At 54.3% G+C, this 27,389-nt stretch overlaps 1 protein-coding gene and 1 pseudogene across 4 annotated transcripts in view; both read left to right on the top strand.

Moving 5' to 3' along the window:
• Positions 1-27,389, top strand: part of IQSEC1 (IQ motif and Sec7 domain ArfGEF 1) — a 396,118-nt gene that overhangs the window by 210,686 nt on the left and 158,043 nt on the right. Inside the window, exon 1 of one of the 4 annotated variants that reach the window (XM_033210761.1) lies at positions 8,185-8,623. The exons of 2 other annotated variants lie outside the window; for them this stretch is intronic. In XM_033210761.1, the coding sequence (XP_033066652.1) occupies positions 8,601-8,623 (23 nt within the window). In that variant the 5' untranslated portion in view covers positions 8,185-8,600. Of the gene's footprint in view, positions 1-8,184; positions 8,624-27,389 lie in introns of those variants that run through there. One more of the 4 variants, XM_033210759.1, reaches the window with a different exon arrangement.
• LOC117083283 lies at positions 26,597-26,899 on the top strand (annotated as a pseudogene).

The following is a 27,389-nucleotide window of genomic DNA, read 5'->3' as shown; positions in this document are numbered from 1 at the left end:
GTGGGAAGAAGAGCGTTCCCAATGAGGGTGGCAGCTGTGCAAAGGTCCTGGGGCTGGGAAGAGCTTGGGAGTTGGGGGCTGACAGCAGGCCCCTTGGCTGGAGAGGCATGAGTTGCGGCATGACCAGAAAGGAAGGTGAAGGTCAGCAGGGGCAGGGGGAGGCATCTGCACAGGTCCCTGAGAGCCAAGGGTGACCAACACGGGGTGGGAACCAGAGCCACAACATGGTCAAGTTGCAGGATAAATAGATCCTTCTGACTGCAGAGCAGTCAGAAGTGGTTTAGAGCAGCAAGAGGGGAGACAGGGAGGGGCCCAGCATGGCAGCCAACTTTGCAAGGAGATGCTGAGAGCGCAGTGACTGACAAGGCGGAGGGCTCCTGCCTCTGACCTCCAGGCTGGCCAGGTGGGCACCTGGGCCCCACAGCCATGCAATGCTCAGTGTGGAAGCCCATAGAGAATGCCCACTGGGCGCCAGGCCAGCTGAGAGGCTGGTCTCATTCTGACCTCAGCACCCCAGCCATTGTAGCAGTCCAGGCCCGCACCTTCCTCCCCAGCCCTGACCTGAGGGAACTGCAGAAGAAGCTTAACTGCCCTTTGTCAGGGATGAAAAGAGAGTCGGGGGTGAGAACTGTGTGTGCCCAGCAGTGTGCAGGGTGACGATAAGCACTCGGCAGCCATTTGCTGTGATTAGCACCTGCACACATTAGATCATCAGACTGCCACAGCCGACCGATGCGTTGATTCCCTTATTATCCTCAGTTTTGGAGATCTGCCCAAGGTCACACAGCTAGTCGGTGACAGAGCTAGGATGCAGTACTCCAGAGACCACATGCTGAACCACAGCTGCTGCCCTGCGCTACTCGGGGGCCATTGCTTCCACTCAAGAATAAGGGAGCTGCACCCATGGAGTTGGGCAGTGCACAGCCTGCACCCCTCACCCTGCCCGGCGGCCCTGCTCTCATTCATCCCACTCTACCGACCCCTACAATCTTTGGTCGCCTTTGTCAAGCACCTGTCATGGGGTACCCACTCTTTTAGCACACTGAGTGCATTCACTCATTTGGTATTCACGTCAACCCTCTGTGAACGGGAGAACCAGAATAGATGTTTAGAGAGGAAAAGCAGGCTCAGAGAGGAACGAAGACTTCCCCACGGGTCTTCCTGGCACCTCACATCCAAAGGGGGCAGGGGTTATCTCTGCCTCCACCCTGCACCTCTGCCTGTGTCGCTGTATAGACAAAGGGTACCACCGTCCACCCAGTCGACGAGCAGCTGGATACCTTGTCCCTATCCCATCTCTCCTCTCTCACCCACACTTCTCCCCAAAACACCTTTTCTCTGCATCCCCACTCTCATACTTCAGTGCAGGCTTCCACCTCTTCTCTCCAGAGTCACCATCCCAACCTCTCCTCTGGTATCCTAGCCTCTAATCTCTCCCCACTAATCCTTCCCCCTTGAGGGGATCTATTTAATCACAAACCTCACCATGTCCCTCCTCTACTCAGAAACCTCCTCGGACCCCATTACCCTCATAATGAAGCCCAAACCCCTAGCAGGTTAAGTCTCATGACTTTCTGCTGCTTTTCACCTCCAAGCCTCTGCACACATTGTTCCATCTGCAAGCAATACCTTTCCATGCACTGTCTGCCCAACAAGCTTCTGCCCATCCTTCAAGACCCTGTTTCAACATCTTGTCCTCTAGGAAACTTCTGTTTTCTCTTGCTATATCTCTTTTTCTCAAAAACCTTGCCCCTCCTTCCCTCATCTTACATAGTATTATTTGACCTACATTTCCATCGAAACAGTGAATTCTACCATATTATAATTGTGATCATGTTCACTCAGTATTGTAATTATTACAAGGTACTTGCATTAGAACGTTTGGTTCTGTGTGACAGTGAGCCCTCTTCAGACTGGCTCATGTGAAATGGGCATATGGGCGACATAACCTCCAGGTTTCAGGTGTGGCTGGCTTCAGGGCTCCGGTGATGAGAACCTGCAGCCTCTCACGCAGGCTCCTCCCCATGGGGGCCCCAGTAAAGCAGGGACTTCTATCTCTCCAGGGGTAAGCTCAGGCCCAAGGTGGGATGTTCTGTCTCTCCATGACACTGGCAAATGTCTGGGCTTGCCTCTTACAGCCCTGCTTGAGTCACGCACTGGTCCTGGCTCCCCCAGAGTCCCAGAGATTAAAGAGGTGGCAACCAGAAGGAGGCAAGTGGCTGGGCAGGAAACGTGCTGGGTGTCCACCGCCACCCAAGGCATGCTACTCCCTTCCTCCAGGCAGGAGATGGGGCCTTGGCTCACCTTGTTTCCCATGCCTGGCCTGGACCTGACCCAAAGCAAGCATTGGTCAGCACTTATGGACGCAGGACCAGGCAGATGGAGCGTGAGGTTTGGGAAGGCTCAGGGTCACAGGGATGGGGCCAGGCAACCAGTGGCCTATGCTTGCCGGTCCCTCGGCCCTACACACAGCCCAACTCCATGTGCATGTCTGTGCTGACCCAGCCTCCACAGGCCCGGCCCTGCTCTGCACCTACCCTGTCTGGTACCCCAACATCAGTACAGGGGTTCCCATGTTGGGACACCCAGGGCCTTGTGAGGGCCTCAGGGGAGCAGTGCTTCTCTCTAAATCGTACTTCTTTTAATGTTTATTGGTTGAGGAAAGTGACTAGCACATGGAATGCACAATTTGCAATACTGATAGAAAAGTTATGCTTTAGTGAAAATTATTTTAAATTGATATAAATATATTAGGCCAATATGAACACAGGAAGGGCGAGAAGTAGGGGCAGAAGAGCGCTTGGCACAAGGTATGCCAGGCTTGGAGGAACCCCCTGGGACAGCTGGGAGAGGCAGGCACCAGCCCTGCTGAGCCCAGACCTCCGAATCCAGCGCCCTCCTGTGAACTCTGCAGCTGCCCAGCCTGGCTCTAAAACAACTGCAACAACAAAGCGAACACCGGCAGAGCACGCAGCTGGACCTAGTCTGACTGCTCCACCTGTGCGCACTCACGCAGCTTTCACCCACAGGTGGACGTAGATGCCCTGTTAATCCCGGCGTCTAGATGAGGGGCTGCAGTGGGGTCCCCTTCCAAAATCCCACAGCTGGTGGCAGAGGAAACTCCTGGCCTTCACCCCCAGGCTACACTGCCTGCTGACAGGTGCAGGGTTTGAGGGGAGAAAGGAGGGGCATGGCAGCCCTTGGGTGCAGGAGGGAGTCCACGTCCTGGGGCTCTGTCTCTGCACACAGGGACCCAGCATCTCTGGTTTAGTGTCTGTGGCTGCTCCATCCCGTCCTGCCATTGACCACCACTTTTTAATGATGCCTTCTCTCGCTCATGTTACACCCCCCTGCATCCTTCAGGGGCCTCTCACAGGCTCCTGAGTAGAGGCTCAGAAGCACAGGGGCTGCTGTAGGTGCCCTCTGCTCATGTGTTCACCGGTTCTCCTCTCAAGAGCAGGACTCTTGAATCCTGCAACAGCCGAAGCATCTCAAGCAGCATCTGTCTCCCACGCCCCCTTCCTCCAGCCAGCGTGGCCTAGTGCAGTGTGAGCTCCTGCAGAAAGTGTCTGCAGGGCCACAGCTCCCTCACTCATCCCCAGCCACAGCAGGTTCCATTGGCCACAGCCGTCCTTGGCACACTCAGCAGCAAACCTGGCAAGGCGGCAAGTGGGGATCAATGCCAGCCCTCGTGACTTTCAGATCTCCATCAGCCAGGACTCCAAAATAGCATCAAGAAGCAGTGGATATGCTCCATTTCAGGAGCATATCAGGGACTGCTGCTCAGCTGTTACAGGGCCAGGGTCTGATCTTCTCCCCCAAGACAGGGGACAGGGTACCTCAGTGATACTTGGTTTGCTGCAGAGGGAGGTGTTTGCCAGGCTTCCAGAAGCCCACAAACATTTGCAGAGCTAATTGCTTCCGGCTGCTTCCCCCCTCCATCAGCCTCCTGCACGTGAGGGGTAGGGCTGGGCAGAGATGTTAGGAGGGCCCTGCACAAGCCTGCCAGTGAGGTCCCCCCAGCACCAGAGCCCGAGCCCATGTCTATGATTAGAAAAGCCTGTGATTTGGAAACTCAGCATGGAAGAGTCTGTGGTTTAGAGATTCCACGATTCCGTCTTCCAGACATAATGCCGAGTGGGGAAAGAGTTGCAGAAAAAGATATGCAATGTGATCCTACTTATGTAAAGTTTAAAAACGTGCACAAGTGTTTATATGGTTTGTGGATACCTCTCTATGCAGGAGATTCACTACAGAGTGAATTCACCATGGGGATGGGAAGAGGGCAGGGCTGGCGAGGGGATTTAACAGAGGCGGTGACCCTGGGCTTCCATCATATTCGTCATGTTCTGTTTCTTGTAGTGGGTCAGGGGTATATCAGAGTTCATGGTATTCATCTTTATGCCTTTTGGCATATTTTAAATCTTTTATTTAAAAAATTCATAATATGCTGGGTTTGGTGGTGCATGCCTGTAGTCCCAAGCTAAAGCAGGAAGATCACTGAGCCCAGGAGTTTGAGGCTGTAGTGTGCTATGGTTGCTCCTGTGAAAGCCACTGCACTCCTGCCTGGGCAGCATAGTGAGACCTCATCTTTAAAAAAAGAAAAGAAAGAAATTCATAAAATGATGCCATTTTTAGGGCCTATGTAATACTTCATATTTTCTATAGGCATATATATGTAAATGAGTGCATAGAAAAAGTTCTGGAAGGATCCACTCCAAACAGATGACAGTGGTCACCTCTGCAGAGATTGGAAAGGGGAATAAGATTTAGTGGGATGGGAGGTAAAGGGGGCTTTATTTTGTTTAAGGAGAATAAATTTTCTTATCATTTGTGCGCTTAGGATTTCATTTATTTAAAATGTGAAGCTTCAGCTAAAAGAAAATGAAGTCTCCAGACTTGAAGGCTATGTGGCCTGAGATTTAAAGAGTCAGAGTGTTGACAGCTTTGCAGTTCCATAGTTGGAACAGAGCAGCGGGGGTGGGGGGTTCACTTCTACCCAGCACTGGATGAAGACCCTGAATCCCTGGGATTTGGGGTTCCCTGCCTTGAAGGGCTCTGTGACTGTCATATCTGTGGACTGCATGCTCCAACCTTCTCCATCCTCTCTCTTCCCAAAGGCTGTTGTGCTCCTCCCACCTTGGGGACAGATGGCCGCAGGTTGCAGGAGTGAGCCGATCTGCAGGAATGTTCCTGCCAACCTGCAGGGTCGAATTTTCCGGTTGAGGGAGGGGAGATGGATGTGAGATGTTTCTGGACCTACCCCTTGGCAGCTGCTCTCGCCTTCTGATGCAGGTGGCTTCCCGCAGTCCACAATGATGAGGCAAGGGCAGGGGTGAACTTGGGCACTTACAGAAACTCCAGGGAATGAAAACACTGTCTGAATGCTAGGTTCCCACTGTGCCCTAGTCCCCAGCCTGCAGAGGTGGGTGAGTGGGTGGGTGATTCTGTGATACAACCGGGGTCACATGGCAGCAACCCCAAGGCTGGCTGCGCCCGCTTCCCACTCCAGACATCTGGTTACAGCTGAGAAAGTGAGGAAAGGGGACAATTCCATCCAAAGTCCTGTAGCACCACTTCCTGTGTGATCAGGACCCTCTCACGACCACAGGCTTTGCATCTGGGAGGTGGGGCTGACAAATCTGCCCTGAGATTGGATGGCGAGGGCTTGGGGTCGTGAGGTAGGTGAAACCCAGCCTGCACAGGCAGGCACGCCCCTTTGCTAAGTCTCTCTGATCTCTCGCTGCCTGAAGGGATGAACCTGTGGGTTCTGGAGTCAGAGATCAGAGTTGGAATCCCAGCTCCACACTTTTTGGGGCCTCCTTTGTGCCTGATCCGGTGCCAGATACTGAATGTCAGAAATCAAAACAGTACAGGTGGGTTGTAGGCACTGTCCAAGTAAATGACGTTTTGTAAAAGCTTAAAATCTTGGCATTTGTATCTCAATGCCAGGGTCCTTGCCATTTGCCCTACTTTGAAATAACAGCATAACATGGAAGGAAAAGGATTGTACATATACAAGAGGAAGTGCTGAAGAAGGAACGGATGTGCAGATGCATGTCCTGGGCCTACTAGAGAGCAAAAGAGGAAGCCCAGGAAAGGGACGCTGGGTGCTCTACACTCAAGGCATCCAATTCACCAATCTAAGCCTGTTTCCTCCTCGGGAAGATGGAAGTGAAAAGAGAATCACTACTTGAGCAAGGTGGCTGAGAGGGGCATTGCTCTAGCCCGAGCCAGACTGTGAGTTAGAGTCTGGGCTCTGCTACTGCCTTGATGGGAGACCCCCGTAGGTGGTGCAACGCATCTAAGCAGGAATGGTAATTATGTTCACTTCATAGGGCACTTCTGAGAATTCACTGAGACCATGAAACAATTGGACCTGACACAAAGTGAGCCCTCCTGATGCAGTGGCTGAATTTTGATGTTATTAAAATCTTTTGAAACTCCAGTGAGAAGAGGAGTGGGGCAGGCTGTGCAACATGTTAACCCACAGAAATATGAATTCCTCACATGACTCAGGGAGGGAGGTCCGTGCTACAGGAAGATTGGTCATGCATATGGATTCACCTACAGAGGGCAGATAGGGAAGCATCATGCAGTTCTGATCGATGCCTCACCTCAGCCACCTGAGGCTGCAGCTCCAATTTCTGCTCCCTACCAGGACACTGAGCTGGAAGAATGGGATCCTAGTCCTGCCTCTGCCACTCTGCTGTGCAACTTTAGGCAAATCACTTACCCCAAGGTTCATTTCCTGTAAAGGATGGAATGGAACTCAAGGTTGCAGCATCACTCCTACATTCGGTGTGAGTCCAGAGAGAATGGAAAGAGGAAGGGAAATGGCCCTGTGGGCTGCCAGCCATGGCCAGCCAATTCCCAGTCTCAACTACTCCCTCTCTCATTTATTCCTCCCAGTGAGGCAGCTTTCAAGCAGTCAAGAGCCAAGACTCTGGAGCCAGACTGCCCTGGCTACACTGCCCGCCAGCTATGTGGCTTGGGCCAGTTGCTGAACCTCTGGCTTTAGTGCGCTCCTCCATGAAGTAGGATGATAATATTAGGCCTCATTGGGGTTGTCTTGAGGATTACCGTGTATGGAAGAATATTATCTACATGCCTCTGAGATAGGTCTGGGATTCCTGGTATACAGATGAGGAAGCAGAGAGGATCAGATGAAGATCAGATAGGAAGAGAGAAATCTGTGTGGGAAAGGCGGGTGTGGGAGCCGAGGATGGATGTGCGCTTCTCCTCTCCACCTCCCTGTCCCACCACTGCACCACGCCGACCTCCTCTGGGCCGCTCTAATACACCAGGCTGCCTTCCGCCTCAGAGCCTGGACGCCAGCTCCTCCCCTGCTTCTTGCATCATCCGAGTCTCAGCCACACGTGCCTCACAGAGGGCCTTCCCGACCACCCTGTCTGATGGCGGAAGCCTCCTTCCCACCTCCCTCGGGCTCCCTGCCTCCCCTCTTCCTGCTCTCTTTTCATCCTGATTCTTACCACCATGTGCAATCCTATATCTGCACACTTACTTCCTGTCTCCCCCTTAGACTGTAAACATCATGAGGGCAGATACTTGCCCGGCACATGGAAGGTCCTCGGGAGAGGAAGAGGCACCATAGCTAGACCAGAAATTCTCCCTAGCCCCGTGCAGCCCCCTTTGGGACAGGACTGGCACAAACGAGGACTGCTCTGCCATCCGCCGTGCAGCTTAGTGGTGTGGTGCGCCCTCCTGAAACCCCGTGTTATAGCTGTAATGATCCCTTTCACAGTAGCATAATCAAGACTCCCAGGAGAGACGCGGCTTGCCAAGGTCTCATCGCCCTTCAGTGGCAGAACCAGCCTTGGAGACGGCCGGCCTCACTCCAGGGCCAGAGCCCCGAGAGCTCCGTGGCTCGCGTGTCTCAGTGCCGAAGGCAGAGAAGCCGCCTTGGAAAGCAGTGACATCGTAGGCTCCGCGCGGCGCGTGCATTTTAGCAACAGAGTTCCAGGTTTCCAGCGCGGGCCAGGAAGGGGCCGGCGCCCCGCGCCCGGCCGGGTGTGTGACTTTGCAGCGAGGGCGCCGCTGAGCGGCCGCGCCTGATGCTGCTGTTGCCATGGCGACCAGCGCCTCGGCGATTGGTCCGGCGCGGCCGCACTACGTTGCTCCTTGGGCGCCGGGGGGAGGCTCCTGCGCGCCCGCCCCTCCTCCGGATGCTGCGAGAGCAAACAGGGGTCAGCCTCCTCTCGACCCTCCCCTCCTCATCCTCGCGCCCCGCACCCCGGATGTACGGGAGGGGAAACACCACAAGGTGGGCCCAGGTAGCAGCGAGGTGGACTCCCCCGCCCAGCCTGGCGACCATGGTTACTCGACGTCCTCGCTCGCTCCTGGGCACGGTGTGAGCGCGCTCTACGTGCCAGGGCCCTTCACAATCCGCTGCTGGCGCCGCCCCCCGCTCCCGCCCCAGCCTCCCTGGAGGAGCCCGCCACCCCCGGGAATGTGACTCGCCCCGCGATTTAATTTTATTCCCTTCCACGTCTTGCCTGAGCCTCCTGCTCCTCTTGCAAACACTTTGAGCCTCCCCGCTGGAGAGGGAGCCAGAACAGGGAAGAACGGATTCACACAGGATGGCTTGCAGAAGACGCTATTTGTGAGTATATGTGGCAGGTTTCTGCCTAAAGCCAGAGGCCAGAGGGGCCCGGCTGAGCTGGAGTGAGGGGCTTCGTGGGGGGAGGGGCAGGTGGATGTGCAGGTGACTTGCAGAGAGAGCTGGCCACCCAGCAGGGATGCCAGCGTTCGGCCCCTGCAGCGGAGGTGTTTGTTGGTGATGACGATGAGAAAAAGGCTATTAGTCAGCAGGTCTTCAGCAGGCTGTGAAATTCCCAACTCTGAGAGCAGGTATCCCCCCTTCCAGATCCACATTCAGGGTGCCCAGACTGGCTCCTACTGTTTTGGCTTTGGTTTAGCCCATAGCCTGTTTGGGGAAAGCCTCTCTGCCCAGCACACCCATGGCCAGCCCTTCAGCCATGCCTGATAGAAGGTCGCAGGCAGGCTGAGGCAGTGGGCAGGATGCTGCGTCCTCCAAGGGCAGGTGAAGGTCCAGCCCACCGTCCCTAGCACAGTGGCATCAGTGTCCAGCTGTATGCCCAGGTGTTCTGTGGGCTGGCAGCAGAGCGTCTGTGTGCTGGGCCTCACGCCAGCAGCAGAGGCTGTGAAAGTCTGCACGGGGCGGTGACATCACGGGCCCGGGTATTTATGGAAACCAAAGCCTGTGCTTCGTTTAGCCAGGCTTCCCAGGGGGCAGTGGGGTTCGAATGCCTGCTTCCTTCACAGCTCTCTGGGCGCTGCACTGTGCTGTTCTAGGAGGAGCAACCTTTGCCCTCCTCTGGGACCCTCGGCTGTGGGGGTTGAGGCCCAGCGTCAGGTCTCCACTTGCCTACACTATTTGCCCAGGGCCCACTCGTTTGGGGCTGTGCAGTGACCTCAGACCTTAGGAGGTTAGAGATTATGGCTGAGTCCTCTTGAGCTGGGCTCAGTCGCAAGGCTAGGAAAAGGAGGCCCGAAGCAGTATGTGGGGAGCCTTCTGGGGGCTACCCCAAGGCCTCCCTATTCGATGGAGGCCTCTTACCACAGCAAGGGCCTGTGGAGCCCCTGAGAGAGTGGCAGCTCCCCGTCACCTCCACTGAGGGAAAGTAAACACACCTCTGCCTCTGCTGCGTCAGCAGACCCAGGCGGGAGCCCGCGGGGGATGGCGGTGGCCTCTGGTTCGCTGTGATGCTCACTTGCTTTTTTAGTGGAGAAGCTCACAGGTTGGTTGCTCGATGTGAGCAGAACACACCAAAGTTCTCACTCCCTGTGGCAAGGCCCTCGCTGTATTTTCGGAAACAAATAGTAAATCCTTTCCCAGCGTGTAACTTCCTCCACAGTGGCTGGGAATAGGTCCTCCTGAGCCAGCTGTCTCCTCCCTGCCACACCTTTGCCTGGGCCCAGGAGCCTGATGCCAGAGAAATTCTGAACTCTCGGGGGCTGTTATACCCTCAGGGAGGGGAGATGTCATGAGGATGAAATGTGACAATTCATGTTCAGGTTACTTGGCCCAGTGCTTGCTTGCCTCCAGTGCTCAGAAACGTCATCCTCACAAAGGCTGTGTCTGGGCAGGCACTAAGACCCCCATTTGAGAGATGGGGAAATTGAGGCTCAACACAGTTCTACTGGAACCCTGGAATATACTAGCCTGGGGTGGGGGTTGTAGCCCAGGAACTATACTGGAATCACTTGAGGAGCAGTTAAAAAAAAACGTGTGAGTCGCACCCCCAGACATTCTGGTGTCTAGGTCTGGGGGAGGGCTCAAGCCTCAGGATCTTTTTTGTTTTCCAGATAATTTTAATGTCCAGGTGTGGTTGATGTTCCCGGGATGCAGCTATTCACTGTGGCTGCATTGCCCAAGCCCATCCAATTGCGGTTTTGTGGGGACAATGTTCTATATGAATTCTAATACTCTTCCCTGGAGAGTCTGCTTCAATCTGTTGGGGGCCCAGCCACCTGCATTTGAACACATGGCGCTGGTGGGTTTGCTGATTCCTGGACTAAGCTCGTCTAGCCTTCCTGCCTGAGAGAGGGGGCTCAGCGCTCACTGTCTTCCTTTCCTGTGGGTCTTTTCACTCTTCTCCAGTTCTCAGGCTCCCACAGTCTGAGCATTGTGACTTCCAGGCCATCCCTCCTCTGCCACCAAACCTATTGGCACCGAAATACCAAATAGACCAGGAGGGGGTGGCTCTGTTTGTATGCAAGGATTTTGCAACCAAGAGCAGGCCTTTTCTGAGGTTACCCTGCTGCACTTGAAAGCCTGTATTTGCCCACCACTACTCCCCACCCAGAACCCGTGGCAAGCCCACTCCTAGACCCAGGCTTTCCCAGCACCTGCTGCTCAGACCTTATTGTTACCCAGCCTTTCAGTGTGGAAAGGAGATGGGGTGTTGAGCATCTCTAGATGTTTAACTTTCCCAACAGCGGCATTGTAGCCACTCTCAGAGCTGCCCAACTTGATTGCAAAGCGTTCTCGTGCTTAGTTGCCTCGCTGAGTCTCACCAACTGCTGCAAAATGTGATACTGTTGATCCCATTTTACAGAAGAGGAAACCGAGGCTCAGAGAGGGGAAGGAACTTGACTGGGGTCACACAACTGTTTCCTGCTGTACATTTGGAAGCGGTGTACCTTCCCTAACATGCCACATGTCAAATCGGGGCAAACTTGCTCCAGTGGCCCTGTGCACGGCATGGCCAGGCTCTCCTCAGCCTAGAGGTGCCCTGCCAGTGGGCCCCCCAGCACCCCACTGTCCTCGCTCCCTAGCCTCCATTTCCGCCCCTTCCACTCTCTGGGCCCCTGGTGTGCACCCAAGGGAGCTTTATGGAATGGAGACTCTGTCCCAGTCAGGGCTCAGTCCATTGTGAAGGTGGCACACTGGACGGGATAAAGAATGACAACAAAAGCAGGGGAAGATTTCTTAACCCAGTGGGGGAACATCAGGTGGCTTCTAAGAATCAGACCCTGAATCAAACTTGCTGACACCCGAGGTCATTGCTGTACTGGCAGCTTCATGAATGGTGTCTGAATGAAGGATGGCCCCCACTTCTGTAACTACAGCGTCCTTTTCATCATCGCTGCAAGGGGACCCTCTGTCCTCACAGGCATGTCATATCCTGTCACTTGAACACAGGAAGTGAGGCTGTGAGGAGTTTGTGGTGTGTGAGATGTGGGCTGCTTGGCCAGGCCAGTGGAGCACTTTCCACCCATGCCTGCTCATTCATTCATTCACTTCCTGGAACTGTCCCGGCCCCTCTCTTCCTTCTGTTTGGGGGACATGGTGACCAGCCGGCCCCTGCAGGAGGCAGTGGTCTCCCTCCAGTGGGATGCCCTGACCTGCTGCTTGCAGTGGGGCCTTCATAAAGGAAGCCAAGCCCTGATGGGTCTCCCCCAGACAGAAGAAGGGACACTGGTGGGACTGGGCCTGGAACATTCCACACGCACACCTCCAAGAAACTTGTGCATTGAGCTTTCACCATTATCACCTTGGCTGGGTCAGTTCCGTAGGCAGAATTATCAGCATCTGCTGGACAGTAGGCCTGGGCTTGATGCCAGGGAAGAGCAGCCCCAGCCTACAGAGAGAGATGCAGGTAGGGAACCTGAGGCCCAGTCTTCACTCTCAAGCACATGTGATGACCAGTAGCCTTTCTTGCCATGCAGTGATCATTATGAAAAATGGTCATTATGAATGACCCACACAGCACTGGGCTATTTTCCAAGAATGCTATAGCGTCTATCCACCCTTTACAGCCCCAGGAGGCAATTGGGCAGGTCCTGGTTATAACTCAGAAAGACTGGGACATGCAGCCAAGGCCACATAGCCAGGCCTGGGCCTTCACTTCCTTGCATTCAGCTAGTGTTAATGGCACACCTGCTGTGTGCCCAACTCAGTGCTGGGAACCACTGAGAGGGTGCCGCTTTCAGGGGATACTGCAGGGGAGAAGGACATAGAGAAATGAAGAAGATAAAGAGCCCAGTGGGAATGGATTGAGTGAACTGTGCCACTCAGGAGATGGGGAGGGCTTCCTGGAAGAGCTCTATGCGGCGGGGCTGATACTCCCCTTCCAGGGCTTGCCTGTGGGCCAGTGGGCGGGCTGGGCCTCAAGCTCAGCAAGTGTGGCGCCATCCTTGTCCCTCCCTGGCGGCGCTTTGTTGAAGCCCCCCAAGGCACCCTGTGCCCCTAAAGGACTTGGCACCCTCTCATCAGGGCCCTGGCCTGCCTCCTTGCGCTGACTCACTCACTTGGTCTTTAAGAATAACAAGAGTGCCTTCTCTTGTTGAATCCCACAACTCTGGCAGGGTGGTTGTGTGCCATCCTATTTTCCAGGGAAGTGCCTTGCTTAGGGTCACAGCGAGTGAATCTGCCAGACTCCAGACCCTGCTCCTCCCAAGCCAAGTCTGTGTGCCCTTGTGGGTGGGGCCGGTGGGTACCCGGTGCACAGAGATAGGATGAGGAAGGGAAGGAGGGCAGTCAGGGGGCCCAGGTGTTGGGGGTCCTGACGCCTTACCCCGAGCAGGTTCCAGATCTCTTGGTCACGAGGCTGTGTCCCTTCCTACCCCTTCCCCACTGCATGCACTACCTGGAACGTGTTGGCCACTGCTGCTGCGGCATAGTTGCCCCCAGCCTGCTTGTCCTGGGTGCTGAGGGTACTTGTCCCACAGTGGCTGGGGGCCCAGCACCCAGTACCTGTGGACTAGACCAGTTTTGTCACCACCAGTGGGGTCTTAGGAGGTGTTGCTTCTGGGTACTGGCTGAGCTGCTCCCAGGCTCACCTTAGAGCCTGCTGCTTTCCCCCAAAAGCCTACTGATGACACAGCCCCGTCTGCCCTTCCCGCTCCTTCCAGCCTGTTGGATGGCTCCTGTTCTCTCACTCTTACCCCAGGAGGCTCCCTGCAGGCAGAGCAGATGAAAATACTCTGCCCCTTGGTCTCTGAGGCCCTGGCTCACCTGGAGCCTTACAGAGCAGGACAAGGAGGCTCCACTCCAGCTCTGTCCCTGCCACACTGCGTGATCCTGGCCAGGCTGCTTGCCCTCTCTGGGCCTGTGACCTCATCTGAAAGTTCATGGTTATGCTGCGACACACAGGGAACTGGGAGGAGCTGTGTCTGCCAGGCACAGCAGCTCCAGGCGTGCTGGCTCATTCACGTGGCCCCATCCTGCCGATCAATCACCCGTTCATTCGCTCAGCCCACCATGGTCACTGGACGTCTAGTCCACGTCCTGACACACACCAGGCCTGTGGGCTACGCCTGTAAACGAACCAGGCCCGCCCTGCCTGCATGAAGCTGACCGCCCAAAGAAGGGACACAGTAAATAAGACCTTGGTGGCACCTGCCAGAGCAGCTCCTGGATAGAACTGAGAAGAGAACGGGGTGGGGCAGTGGGCTCCCCTTCCCGCACACACCCCTCTCTCCTCAGCCACTCTGGATCCTGAGGCCCTCTGTCCTGCTCCTCCTGGCCTCTCCCGATCCCACAACATTCCGTCTGCTGCCCAGCACTGCCTGGAAGGCTCAACCCGCCACACTCTTGCCCATGCTGGCTCCTCTACCGGGAGTGCCCTTCTCTTCACCTCAGACCTCACAGTCCAGCCTGTGCCTCTCTCCTGACTCCCCCAGGCAAATGGGTCCCCTCATGGAGCTCCTGCATGGCGAGTCCTCCCTGCGACAGACACATTGCCGGCCCCTCTGTTGTCACTAGCTGCCTGGAAGTCCCACTTTTGCTTTCTAGCATCCCTGCAGGGCCTGGCCTGACAAGCCACAAATCACCATTTTTAAAAATTGTGGTAAGATAGACAGAAAACCTCCTTTTTTAAAGCTGAAAACCATTCCATTGTGCAGATCCACCACGTTTGCCCTTTTTAATTACACACATTTCAGCTGCAATAAGTGCATTCACAGTGTTGTGCAGCCAACACACCCTCCATCTCCAGAACTTCACTTTCCCAAAAAAGGCTCTGTGCTCCGTGAGCGTAGACTCCCATCTCGCATCCCCAGCCCCTGGCGCCCACCATTCCACTCTCTGTCCCTGTGAATGTGACTGCCCTGGGGATGTCATGTGAGTGGAATCAGACAGCAGTTGTCCTTTCCTGACTGGCTTACTTCACTTAGCATCATGTCCTCAAGGTTCATCTGTGCTGCAGCAATGGGCAGAACTTCCTTCCTTTTTAAAGCTGAACACTGTTCCATTGTGCGGATCGACCACATTTTGTTTGTGCATTCACCCATTGGTGGACACTGGGTTGTTTCTGCCTTTTGGCTATTGTGAATAGTGCTGCTGTGAACATGGGTGTGCAAATACCTCTCCAAGTCCCTGGTTCCATTTCTGTTGGGTGTGTACTCGGAAGTGGGCTTGCTGGGTCAGGTGGTGATTGGATGTTGAATGTTTTGAGGAGCCGCCATACTGTATTCCACAGCAGCTGCACTGTTTTACCTTCCCTCCAGCACTGCACAAGGGTCCTAGTTTCTCCACATCTTTGCTATCACTTGTTACTTTCTGTTTTTCTTTAGTAATAGCCATCCTAATGGTGTGAAGTGGTGTCTTGTGTTTTTAAATTTCCCCTTCCTGAATAAAAGTGTGAGTGATGAAGTTTAGCTTACAAAAGGGATGGTTATGTTTTTGTTGTTTTTTAAATGTATTCATATAACTGAGAGATTATTCATTCACATGGTACAAAAAAGGGCTGCACACATTGTCTGTGTGGTTCCCTGCTTCTCGTTTTTCTGCCCAGAGGCCACAGCTGTGTCCAGTTCCTTTGGGTCCCTGGTGAATTTCTGTGCATGTGTATGAGTGCTTCATCACTGAAGTGCTCCCTCAGCAAGCTGGTGACACAGAGCGGTTTAGTTTTCCCATCACTGTTTTGTGGTTCTGGATTTGAGCCAATGAAATACTCAACTTGGGGGATGTGTGACCAGCCGGCCGCTGCAGGAGGCAGTGATCTCCCTCCGTGGGAAGCCCTGGCCCGCTGCTTGCAGTGGGGCCTCCATGAAGGAAGCCAAGCCCTGTGTGTCTCCCCCAGGCAGGAGAAGGGAGGCTGGCGGGACTGGGCCTGAACATTCCAAGATGAACCCACACACACACACCTCCCGGAAGCCTATGCGTCGAGCCTTCATCATTGTCACCTTGGCTGTCTCTCCGTCCAGGTCAGTCCTGGGCACGGTTATCAGCATCTCTTTGACAGTGGGCCCCCAGATGCAGGCAGAGCTGCCAGAGGGCATCTGGGAGCGGGGCCAGCCTAGGCTGTGCAGGGCAAGGCCCCTACACCAAGAATCCGCACAGGTATTTATGGGTGTGAAAATCTGTGAGCAACTATCTGAGTCTGGTCCTCACTCCTCTTGACATCCAAACCACAAAATGCATTTTGTATGATTTGAATATGCATTGAGTTTTCCAGGAATGCAACTGCTCTCGCAGTCGAGGGAAGATCAGACTCTGATATATTCGGAGCTCCGCCAAGAGCTGCCACCATTCAGAGCACCACATCACCAAGGACAGCATCTCTCGTGGTGCCAGAGTCCCCAGTGAACTCCAGCATCCATCTGTGTTTGTGGTCGCTGTCACACGACCTGACAGGTGACTATAGGATAGGCCCACCCACCATTAACATGACAAATTACCCTTTATTTTATTCTAAATTATTTTCCTTTTTTTTTTTTTTCCTGTAATGTTACCATCCAGCCATTCTCTTGGTTCTGTTTTAAATGTGTGTGTAGATGGATCACATGACTCATCAACTTCATTTGAGAAGAGAGACGAGGACAGTGCAAAGCTCTGGTTTTAAGGAGGTGGGTGCTGGACAAGGGATCTTTGTGGTAATGGAGCTATTGTGTATTTTGATTGTGGTGGCACTTGTATTTGCCTGTATGTGTGTGCATGAGTGTGTTTAGTTCTATGCAGGCGTATCGTGTGTGTCGGCTCCACAGTACAAGCAAGACAGGAAATCTACCTAAGGTGGGGGAACAGTGCAGTGTCAGTATCCTGGTGGTGATGGATCCAATAATTTTGTAAGATGTTACCATTGGGGGAAACAGTGTATATAAGATCTCTCTGTATTGTTTTTTTTGTTTGTTTTAACAACTGCAAATGAATCTACGATTATCTCAAAATAAAAAGTTTAATTTTAAAAAGGTGAGAGTAGGTATTGGGTCTGACAGACTGAAATCTCTGGTGATTGAGGACAGCGGACAGCCAGTGGCCTCCCAGTCTCAGTTCCTTGGTGGTGCGCCATGGTCACCAACCTCTACTGCCCTCCCCTCCCTGACACCTGAGACATCTTGGGCCCTTCTCTCCAAGGCTGCATCCCACCAGGGGCACTGGGGCCAGCCCCTCACCCCAGAAAGGCAGCACAAGCCCCTTTGGCTGCCAGCTGGGGCCTGGCTAGCCCCCAGGGGTTCTGAGTTTGAGACCCTATTCTGCCAGTAGGCAGTGGATGTCAGCTGGCTGATGGAACGGGGGTCTTATCCATTGTCCCCAGATGCCTCCCAGAACCAGGGCCCCAGCCCCAGCCCCAGCCCAGCCCCGCCCTCTTCTCAGGTGGGCCTTCCTGCTCCTCTGGGCTTGCAGGACAGCCCTGCTGATGGCCACTCCTGCCCTCCTCTGCCCTGTGCCTGCAGCATTCCTGATGACACAGTCACCACGCTTGTCTCTGCCTCCTGCCACCACAGTGGGCAGCAGGGACAGAGACAAATAACATTCCATCAAATGTTGTTTTGAAGACGAAAATGGACCAGTCAACTAAAGCTAAAAGGTTAAGGGAGGAAGCAAGTCTTTTTTATGACTTTGTCATTCTACAAATTGACTGTTCTATGAATTGGCTTTCAGTGAATTGACTTGTTACTGGTTGAAGGAAAGCTGGGACATGGCTGGTGAGGTTGTGGGCAGGACTGGGGCAGTGAACAGGGTGGTGGGGAAGCCAGATCGGGCGTGCTGTCGGCTCTCTGAGGGACCAGGCTTTGCCCACTAGACTGCCCAGCCCAGGAGTCCCGGCTCTCCCTCCCCTGTGCATCCCATTTCCTGAGCATGAGCTTAGGATATCAGGACTCGGAGGAGCTGGGGCTGCACCAGAGATACCCATCCCCCTTTATATCCCATGGCATGACCTTGCCACACGGACCTGACCTCCGAGGAATGAAGATCCTGTCAGAGCAATTCCTGTGGCTCAGCAGGTGGCTGACCTGACCGTGGCTAATAGAAAAATGTTTTATTGACACCAACGGCTTCATTCCTCATCAAGATGTCCCTGACATCTGCTTGGAATGGTTTCTAAGGGAAGTAATACATCTTAAATCACCAGGGCCCTGGCTGAAGTTTACTGCCTGTCTCTCAGGGCCCTCGGTGGCCCCGCGATGACACCAAGCGTTTTCCTCCCATTTGCCCTCCACCATCAGATAAGAGAGAAATGCCCTCAAGTCTCTCCAGCCCCTTTCCTTGTTCAGGTTTCTGTCCCCTGACCATCTCTGGGCTGCAGAGAGGTTGGGCCGCCTCAGAGGAGCTCCCCAAGACCAGGGGAGCCCAGCAGATGTGGGATCCAAGATCTGGGAGTAATCAAGACCTTTTTCTGTACCTCCCCTGCCAGGACCCCGCAGCTCTCCAAGGAGCTGCTCAGATGGAACTCCTTATCTGCTGCCCAGTGGCTGTGTGACTTGGGGCAGATGACTTAATCTCTCTGAACCTATTTCCTTTTCTGTAAAATGAGGCTAATAATACCAGCCTTGCAGGGTGGCCATCAGGACAGAATGAGGTAATAAGGCCTGTGGTATCTCTGTGACCTATAGAGATTATTCCTGTCCCCATCCTCCCCTGGATTCTCATGGCACAGGGCTAGGCTTCAGGACATGCTAGGACTTAAGAAATGTGAACATCTGGGAAGGGAAGGGAAGCTGGGCCATAACGGTGTATCCATCAGGAGCCTTTGGGTGGCAAACAGCAGAAACTCAAGTCAAAGGGATTTCTGTGGTTACGTCAGTGAGTAGCCCACAGTCTGGCTTCAGTGTGGCTGGCTCCAGAGGCTCCAACATTCCCGTGGCCATGTCCTGTTCACCTTCACCTTTCCCCAGGACACGTTCCTGTGTGGAGGCTCCAGCCCCCTCAGCAGCCTCAGTCCCCTGGTCAGCCCTGGGGCTCATGGCCATTCCTGAAACCATCTCCATCCCCAATAGGAGCCATGTGCTGATTGGCCAGCCTCTGTCACCTGGCCACACCTGTAGCTGGAGCATGGGGTCAGCCCCCCTGAACCACTGGGCTGGGAATTAGGAGGGGAATTCAAATGTGTGTGTTTGTTGGGATGGAGGTAAACCAAGTCTAGAAACAGGCCACCAGATTTTGCTTGGAGTTAGAGGAGAGCCTGGCAGTTTGGGGCAAGTCTGGACGGAGCTGGTAGCCTCAGTGCAGTAGTGTGCAGAGGCCCAGGGCAGCCAGAGCCATGGCTCAGGCACCAGGGAGGCCAGCCCAGCACCCCACACCGGGCAGCTGGCCCCTGGCATCAGCACAGGGCCTGGAGTCGTGGGCTCTGTATGTTAGGGGCTCTGTGGATCTTGGTGGGGGCTGAGGACTGCATGTGCTAGGTAAGTCCTGGGACCCCTGATGTTCAGGATCCAGCTGCACCTCCGGGCTGGCACATCCCCCTCTTGCTTTGCCAACTGGGACCTATAAATAAGCACTTTTTCTTACCATTTCGTCTTTCCTCTTTTCCTAGTGATAGATATTTTTAAAAACTGCCTAGGGCATTGTATGTTACATGAAAAAACTCATCATTTATTCCAGATTGACCTGAAATCCTTTTTGCCAGCATCTCAAGGAGGGGAAACCCTTCCTGGCTGCTTTGAGCCTCCCTAGGGAGGAATGGTGAGGGAGGAACGGTGCTGCCGGCTCTGTCCCCTCGTCCCTGTCTATAATATGGGCCATTCCCGGCCTTGTGGGCCAGAACCATGGGGTAGGAAGTGCACAGGGGGTTCCTAAGCAAGAGCAAGTTCTCAGGGAGGGCCAGGCCACGCATAACTAGAGACCCATGTTGTCTCCTTTAGCCTGAAGTATATTGTTTCTCTTTTCCTTCCCTCCCTCCCTCCCTCCCTTCCTTCCTTCCTTCTTTCATATTTTAGAGACAGGGTCTTGCTCTGTCACCCAGGCTGGAGTATAGTGGCCCAATCTCAGCTCACCGGAGCCTTGAACTCCTGGGCTCGGGTGAGCCTCCCACCTCAGCCTCACAAGTAGTTGGACACAGGCACCCACCACCACACTGGCTAATTTTTTTTTATTTTTTTGTAGAGACTGGGTTTTGCCATGTTGTCCAGGCTGGTCTTGAACTCCTGGGGTTCCTCCTGCCTCAGCCTCCTGAAGTGCTGGGATTCCAGGCATGAGCCCCCATGCTGCCTCTCTCACATCACCCAGAGGGTGCCCCCATGCCAGGCCTGTGCTGTGTGGGCAGGGGGTGATAGGAAAAGCTGGAGATGGTCTGATGGGGAGGCTGAGGCAGCTGCTGAAGCAGAGATGCCCAGGGTGCCCACAAAGATTCAGCCCAAGGCTGGGAAGAAGCAGGGGAGAACAGGGCATCAAAGGCATGGTAGACCGTGGTGCCCAGTAGTCTGGCCTGGGGGTCTGATGGGTGGCACCGCCATTGCTGAGATGGGCCCCTGGGATGGGGCCTGCTGGTGTAAGGAGAGCCCTATGGGACACCCAGGGAGGAGCCCAGGAGCACTGAGCTCCTTGTGTCTGAAGGGGTGGAAGGAGGTCAGACTCAGGACGGTGACCTTAGTGGCCCCAAAGAGTGGAGGGAGCCCAGGAGAGGCTGTGTCAGAGGCTGGCACCATCCCCACTCTCATGCCCTGGTAAGGGCACTACCCCTCCATCCACCTCCTGCACCCCAGGGCTCAGCCCACCTACCTGGCTGAGGGCAGCGCTCTCCGCTGCTGGCCAAGGCTACCAGCCACCCCCTGAGCCGAGGGCATCCAAGGCCTGCCGCCCTGCTGCAGCTCTCTGCTGGGAAAATGCTCTGTGTCCCAAGTGGAGACAGATGCATGGGGAACAGTGCATGCCATGACAGCATCTTGCGCCCCTGAAATAGAAGCCCGCACGCTCAGACCGAGCTTTCCAGCTCCTCCCTCTCATGCATGGCGGGGGATGGGAGGCATGTTGGGCTCTTTTTATCCAGAAACCAACATACCCTTGAACTCACAGGCTGGGGGTGGGTTCTGCTTCCAGGGCCCCACTAAGGCTTCAGGTCCCCTGCAGCTGCCCTCCAGGTCCTCCCCTGGATGGTGCTAACTGGCCACAAAGAGGGCCCTTACCTGCTGTGTGACTTCAGAGAACCAGTTGACCTCTGTGAACCCCAGCTTGCTCCTCTGCGAGGTGGGAAAGATAACAACCCCTACCCCCAAGGATGTTTGGAAGGACAGAGGTCATATACCAGGCACACAGTGGCACTCAGCCCATCGTGGCCTAGCCTTTATTGGCCTCTCCTAACCTTCATGCCCCTGTGGGGTTTGCGTGGAAGCCCCCAGCCCAGCGTCTGGCCCACAGGGGTTTCAAAATTACTATTTTTTTTTCCTTTTTTTTTTTTTTTTTTTGAGACAGTCTCCCTCTGTCGCCTGTGCCAGGCTGGAGTGCAGTGGCACCATCTCAGCTCACTGCAACCTCCACCCACTGGGTTCAAGCAATTCTCATACCTCAGCCTCCTAAGTAGCTGGGATTACAGTTACCCGCCACCACTCCCGGCTATTTTTTGTATTTTTTGTTGAGACGGGGTTTCACCATCTTGCCCAGGCTAGTCTTGAACTCCTGACCTCAAGTGATCTGCCTGCCTTGGCCTCCCGAAGTATGGGGGATTAAGGTGTGAGCCGCTGTGCCAGGCCTGAAAATGTTGTTTCTTTTTTTTTTTTTTTTTTTTGAGACGGAGTCTCGCTCTGTGGCCCAGGCTGGAGTGCAGTGGCCGGATCTCAGCTCACTGCAAGCTCCGCCTCCCAGGTTTACGCCATTCTCCTGCCTCAGCCTCCCGAGTAGCTGGGACTACAGGCGCCCGCCACCACGCCCGGCTAGTTTTTTGTATTTTTTAGTAGAGACGGGGTTTCACCGTGTTAGCCAGGATGGTCTCGATCTCCTGACCTCGTGATTCGCCCGTCTCGGCCTCCCAAAGTGCTGGGATTACAGGCTTGAGCCACCATGCCCGGCCGAAAATGTTGTTTCTTAATCAGAAGGATGTGTGAGTTAAAGCCTGAGCTGTTTTGTCACCTGCTGTCTGTGCTCCTGACCCTCAGTTGCAGGGAGCCTGGGGACAGATTTTCCTTTCATGTGGTTGCTGAGTGCAGGCATGGGATGGCGGAGTAGGTAAAGAGAGCCCTAAAACAGCAGGGAGTTTTCCAGACTCAGGCGGGCTGAACTTCTGGGCAGGGTCGTTTGGCAGGATGGAGGAGCTTTGGAGGCCAACCCTGTGACAATCACCTCACTGTGCCCAGTGGTAGGGCTCCCAGGCCGGCAGGCAGGGTGTCTGGGGTCCCATCCTAGCCTAACCTTTGCTCACTGTGTGACCCTGTGCCAGGCACTTCTCCTGTCTGTGCTCAGCCACCTAAGACCAGGCCTGGGGACACTGGGGTATTGCCCGCCACTCACTGGAAGAGCCCGTGTGTATGTGCCTGCTTGCACATGTGTGTATGTAGTGTCTGCATTGTATGGGCTGAGTGTGTCTTGTGTGTGTGCTTGTTTGGCCATGTGAGGGCAGCATGGCTCTGAGGGTATGTTGTGGGTTGGAGGGCTGTCCTGTAGACCCTCCATTGGGCATGGAAAAGTCTACAGGGCCAAGATTGGCCTGGGGCCTCCACTGTACCCAGCAGGTGTACGCTGTGCTCCCCACCACTGTTTTAGGTCAGGGGCTCAGGTCTGGGAGGGCGGCTGTGAAGCAGAGGCCACCTCCATCCCCTGACTGTGTCTTCAGTCCACGTGGGCAGCTGTGCCTGAGACTGAATGGCCAGAAAGGGAGTTTAAGAGTGTATTGTTGTTGGGGGAAGGCAGGAGCACATTGTGGTCAAGATAAGGCCTCTGTGTAAGGAGCAAGAGACTAGGGGAACATGTATGCATTGCAAGTCTTGAACTCCTGCATACTGCCCATCTCTGTGTGAGTATGTGTCTGCTTGTGTTCACATAAGGAAATCTTGTAAGGGAGCCCAGGAGATGGGGCTCTGTGTAAGGAGTAAGAGACCAGGGGAGCGTGTATGCATTACAGGTGTGCATTGTGTGCCTGGGAGCCTGGTGGATATGGAACGTTTAGGAGGGAGACCTTCCACATGACAACTTTTGTGTTTTTGTTTTGAACCATGAGTATACATTAGCGATTTTAAAATGAAATTTTAAAAATGTGTAAGTTGCTAGGTCTGGGGTGAATTGGGTTGCTTTCTGAATATCCTAAGGACCTCCAGTGGAAGGACACCCTCAGAGAACGCTCGTCTCAGCAAATCCTCCATCCTGAGGTTGGGAGGGCCCAGAATGTTCTTCGTGGTTGGAGATCAGCCACCTGAGCTGACTGTGAGTGGGGCAGGACTCTAGAGCAGGGAGCAGGGGACAGAGCCCACAGGCTCAGGTCAGGAGCTAAGTGGAGCCACTTATCTGCGGAGGAGGCTTGGGGAGGTCTCCGCCTTTCGGAGCCTCAGTTTCCTTATCTGTAAAATGGGAATAAGAAACTCAAGCTTCCCAGGGCAGCTTGAGGATTAAATGAGATCCTGTCAGCACCTGAAGGGTCTGACACCCGAAGGAGGTGAGGCTGAAAACCCAGGAAGGACCCCTCAGAAAGGCCAGGTGGACCCCAGAGGGTTTGCTGGAAGCTGTATTTGCCCTGTAGATGGGGTGGTGCCAGATAGTTCTTTCAGGGCAAGGAGTTGAGGTTGGGAGCGCTCAACTCCAAAGATTGCAGGTACACCCCTCCCCCAAGCCTGTACTAGACTAAGGTTTCTATCTGCTTCTTGCCCGTCAGTGAATTGGGCCTAGAATGAATAGGACTTGGCAGCAGTCCTGGACTCGGGACCAAAGGACACTGATGCACAGGCTTGGTCAGGCTCCAGGCCACATGGTGAGGCCTTGGTCCCACCCGGACAAGCCCAGGAGAAATTGGACATGCCCTGACCCGAGACACTCATGACTCGTGCTGCTGCCTTAAGAAGAGAGTCCTTAGTGGAGCCTTTGGGGGTCACAGAAGAAGCTGGGATGGTGGTTGGGGGGACATCTCAGTGGTGCTACTTGGCAGGTGTGACAGTCCAGGTGGGCCTCTCTATGAAAGCCAGGCCTTCGTTCCTGCAGTAGATGCCTGGCCTGGCCCACCTTGGACCTGGATCCTGCACGCTAGGGCCGCTCTACCAGGATGTTCCGAGGTCACTCTGCACGCTTTTGTCCTTGCTGGCCCCTTGCACAGCATGTACTCCCTCTGTGACCTTGGCTCAGTGGTTGCCTCTTCCTCGAGGCAGCTCTGGACCAGGTTAGTGGGGGTAGCCCCCTGCTTCCCACTCTACCCATCCACTGTCTCCTGGTATTACTTTCTGGATCTCTTGAGGTTATATTGTTTGTGTATTTTGCCTGTGTCCCTGCCCTACGTGGGTAGTGAAGGCATCTGTCCTATTCGGTCTTTGAGTTATGCCTCTGATCATGGCTAGGTGCCTCCGTTTTCACATCTGTAAAGTGGGAAGGAGAATATCTCGTGTCACAGGGTGGTTGTGAGCATGAAATGAATTAGTACTAAGCTCTTAGACCTTAAAGTGGGGGCTGTGTGGAGACTAGGTTGAATGAAGCTTCGTTTCAAAGTGGCCTGAGACTCTCCTTGCCAAAGTTAGTAACTGCTTCTCTAGACAAACTCCTCGTGACACTGATGGGGAAACTCAGGCCCAGACAGGTCTCACCCCAGGGCTTCTGCCTGGCTACCCTGGGCTCTCCGTCCAGGAAGACCTCACTGAGACCCCCGTCTGCTCCCACAGGAGGGAGTTTCCAGACACAGGCGGGCTGAGCTCCTGGGCAGGGCAGTTTGGCAGGATGGAGGGGTGTGGAGGCCAACCCTGGGACAATCGCCTCACTGTGCCCAGTGATGGGGCCCCAGGCCCACAGGCAGGGCGGTCTGTGGCCCAGAGCCAGGACAGGAGGCTGGCAGTGGGTGGACAGGAGCCTTCTGTGGCCTTCTCAGAGCTTGGGAGGCCTGGGCAGGACAGGGGCATGAACCAGTGTAGCAACCCCTCAGGCCGGTTTATGAGGTGCCTCCAGCCGTCAGCTCCTGGGAGCCTCGCTGTAACCTCTGATCAGCCCGTTTTACAAATGAGGAAACTGAGGCTCAGACAGGGTCATGTGGCTTTTGAGGCCTGCACTGGGAAGCCCAACAGGATCCGTCTGACCCAAGTGCCCCACCGTGGCTCCTGGGGTCCCACCGTGTGACACTGGCAAACAGCCTCACCCCTCGGGGATCATGGAATGAGACCGCAAGGTGACCCAGTGGCTTTCCTGGGCTCAAGTCCAGAGGCCACCTCTTCACTTCTCTGTGCCTCAGCCTCAGGAAGCCCAGAGAGGAGGGATGACTGCATCCCGTCCCTGAGCTCAAGGGGCACAGTGAGCCTGGGAGACCTGGCATCGCTGTTAGGCTCCCTTCTCTCTGGCAACATGGTGGGGTGGCAGGGAGGCCAGGAATGCAGACCCAGCGTGCTTTTGTTCACTTCTTCTGTGACACAACTCATAGCCTGGCTGTGGACACCAATGGCTGACATGTAAACCACAGGGCCAGGGCCTGGTGTGTGGGGGACAGGGTAGAAGGGTGCCCACCGCTTCCTCCCTTGCCCTCGCTTCTGCCCCAAACAGAGAAACTTCTGGAGCCCTAAGAATGATCCAGCACTCACAGTCAGTTGCTGGTAGGAGTGTGTTGTTGGTGCCACCACTGGGTGGATATCCGGGTGTACCCAGAGCCCAAAAACATCCCTCCTGTGCCCCAGCCATGCCAGGAATTGGTCCTAAAGGATAGACTGTGGCTGTGCACAGAAACCCTATTGAAGCCACTGCCTTGTTTACCAGGACCAACGCGAGAGAGACAGCCAAGCTCAACACCCACCGTGGGCAGGGGAGTGCCTGCCAGGCTCCACCAGCTTTCCATGGGGCGAGGGGAGGAATGCTTCCAGACCCAGAAACACACTCAAGAGACGGTGCGAAGCGGGGGAAAGTGTTTCACAGAGTGGAGCGTATTTTTGTGTAACTAAAACACATCTACATCCAGACACAGGCACAGCCAGAAAATCTCCTCAAATATTAACACTGGGGTATCCCCAGGGAGTTGGAATGGTGGATAATTTTATTTTTCTTGTTGTGCTTCACTGTTATTTTCTAAAGTTAGTACAGTGAATATATGCAATTTATTTAGTAAGAGGGAGGGGGACTGTGGAACAGAGAGGTCTGTGACCTCCCCACCCCTTTGGAAATTGAGGCAAATTACTCATACAACCCCTTCTGGGGCCTGTAGCAGTCTGAAGCGTCCCTTCCTCGAGCCCCTCCCGGGTCATGCCCTCACCCGAAACCACACACCCAGCCCACTTGCCAGTTGCCCCTGGCGAACCCAGTCATGGCAGCTGCCGGGGCTGTGAGCTGACTCCCAGAGTCTCTCTTCTCCCCGTGGTCCCTGCCTTCTTTCCCTTTTCCTCCCATTCCTCTCAGGAACACACAAGGTCATCATCTGGCTGAGACAACTCAGAGCTGCCTTTGGCCACCTGGACCCCACCCTGAGGCCCGGATCCAGGTGTTCCTTCCAGAAAGCACAGGATGTTCTGGAAGAATTCTTAAGGCAGCGAATGGGTTCTTTTAAAACGGCAGAACTGTCTAAGCTTGGGAGGCTCGAGGGGATTCACTGATTCTGCGTTAGGTCTGGGAGCTTCTGAAGCAGATGGTACACATAGATGCTCCAGCAAGGATGACGTGCAGGTGGCAGAGAAGCTCATGGAAGGATGGGTAGCAGCATCCCCACAGAGAAACGAGGTTAAAACCACAGCCAGCCCCCTCTCTTCCTTTCTCCATCATGGTGGTGTGTGCTTGACTCTGCTCCTCGCCATGTCTTCCCACAAGACTTTCAGGAGTAAGTGATTCCTGGCCAAGAAAATAAAGCAAAATCGTCCCATTCCCCCGTGGATTTGGATGAAAACTGATAAAAAAAATCAGGCACAACTCCAAAAGGAGACATTGGAGAAGAACCAAGCTGGGTCTATAAAGAATTACACTTGAGGTGGCACACATATTGGTGCTATCTCAGGGTCACAATCATGTTGCCAAATCAAGCTGAAAATGTCACCACTATCTGGAGAGTTGGACATGTTTTATTGGGAATGTATTTTTTCTCTCTGAATATGTTATGAACGCGTTGGTTGGCTGTGTTCAGTAATAAATATGTGAGAACTTTCATTTAAAAAAAAAAAAACAGACATGGCAGCGTGTACGTCTGTCTGAATGGCTAACATAGAAAGGGACAACGTGAAATGCCAGGTGGGCTGCGGGGAAACTGGATCACTCACCTGTTGCCGGTGGGAGTGTGGTACAGCCATGCTGGAAAATGGTTTGGCAGTTTCTTTTAAAACTCATCATAAACACACCATATGACCTACCAGCTGGGCTCTTGGGCGTTTCTTCCAGAGAATGAAGACTTGCGTCTACACAAACACCGGTCCAAGGACTTGTTATGACTAGGACTTGCGGCAGTCCTAGTCATAACAGCCCCCAAACCGGAAACTGCCCAGATGCCCTCAGCAGGTGAAGGGTTAAGTACACTGTCCCAGCCATGCTGGGGAGCACTGCTCAGCAGAGAGGCAGAGCGGACCCTCCACACCCAAGTGTGACTGAATGCAGAGGG

Source organism: Trachypithecus francoisi, unplaced genomic scaffold, assembly GCF_009764315.1.
Source record: "Trachypithecus francoisi isolate TF-2019V2 unplaced genomic scaffold, Tfra_2.0 Lachesis_group0, whole genome shotgun sequence".
Classification (NCBI taxonomy): domain Eukaryota; kingdom Metazoa; phylum Chordata; class Mammalia; order Primates; family Cercopithecidae; genus Trachypithecus; species Trachypithecus francoisi.
This window is presented reverse-complemented; position numbering and strand designations above follow the sequence as displayed.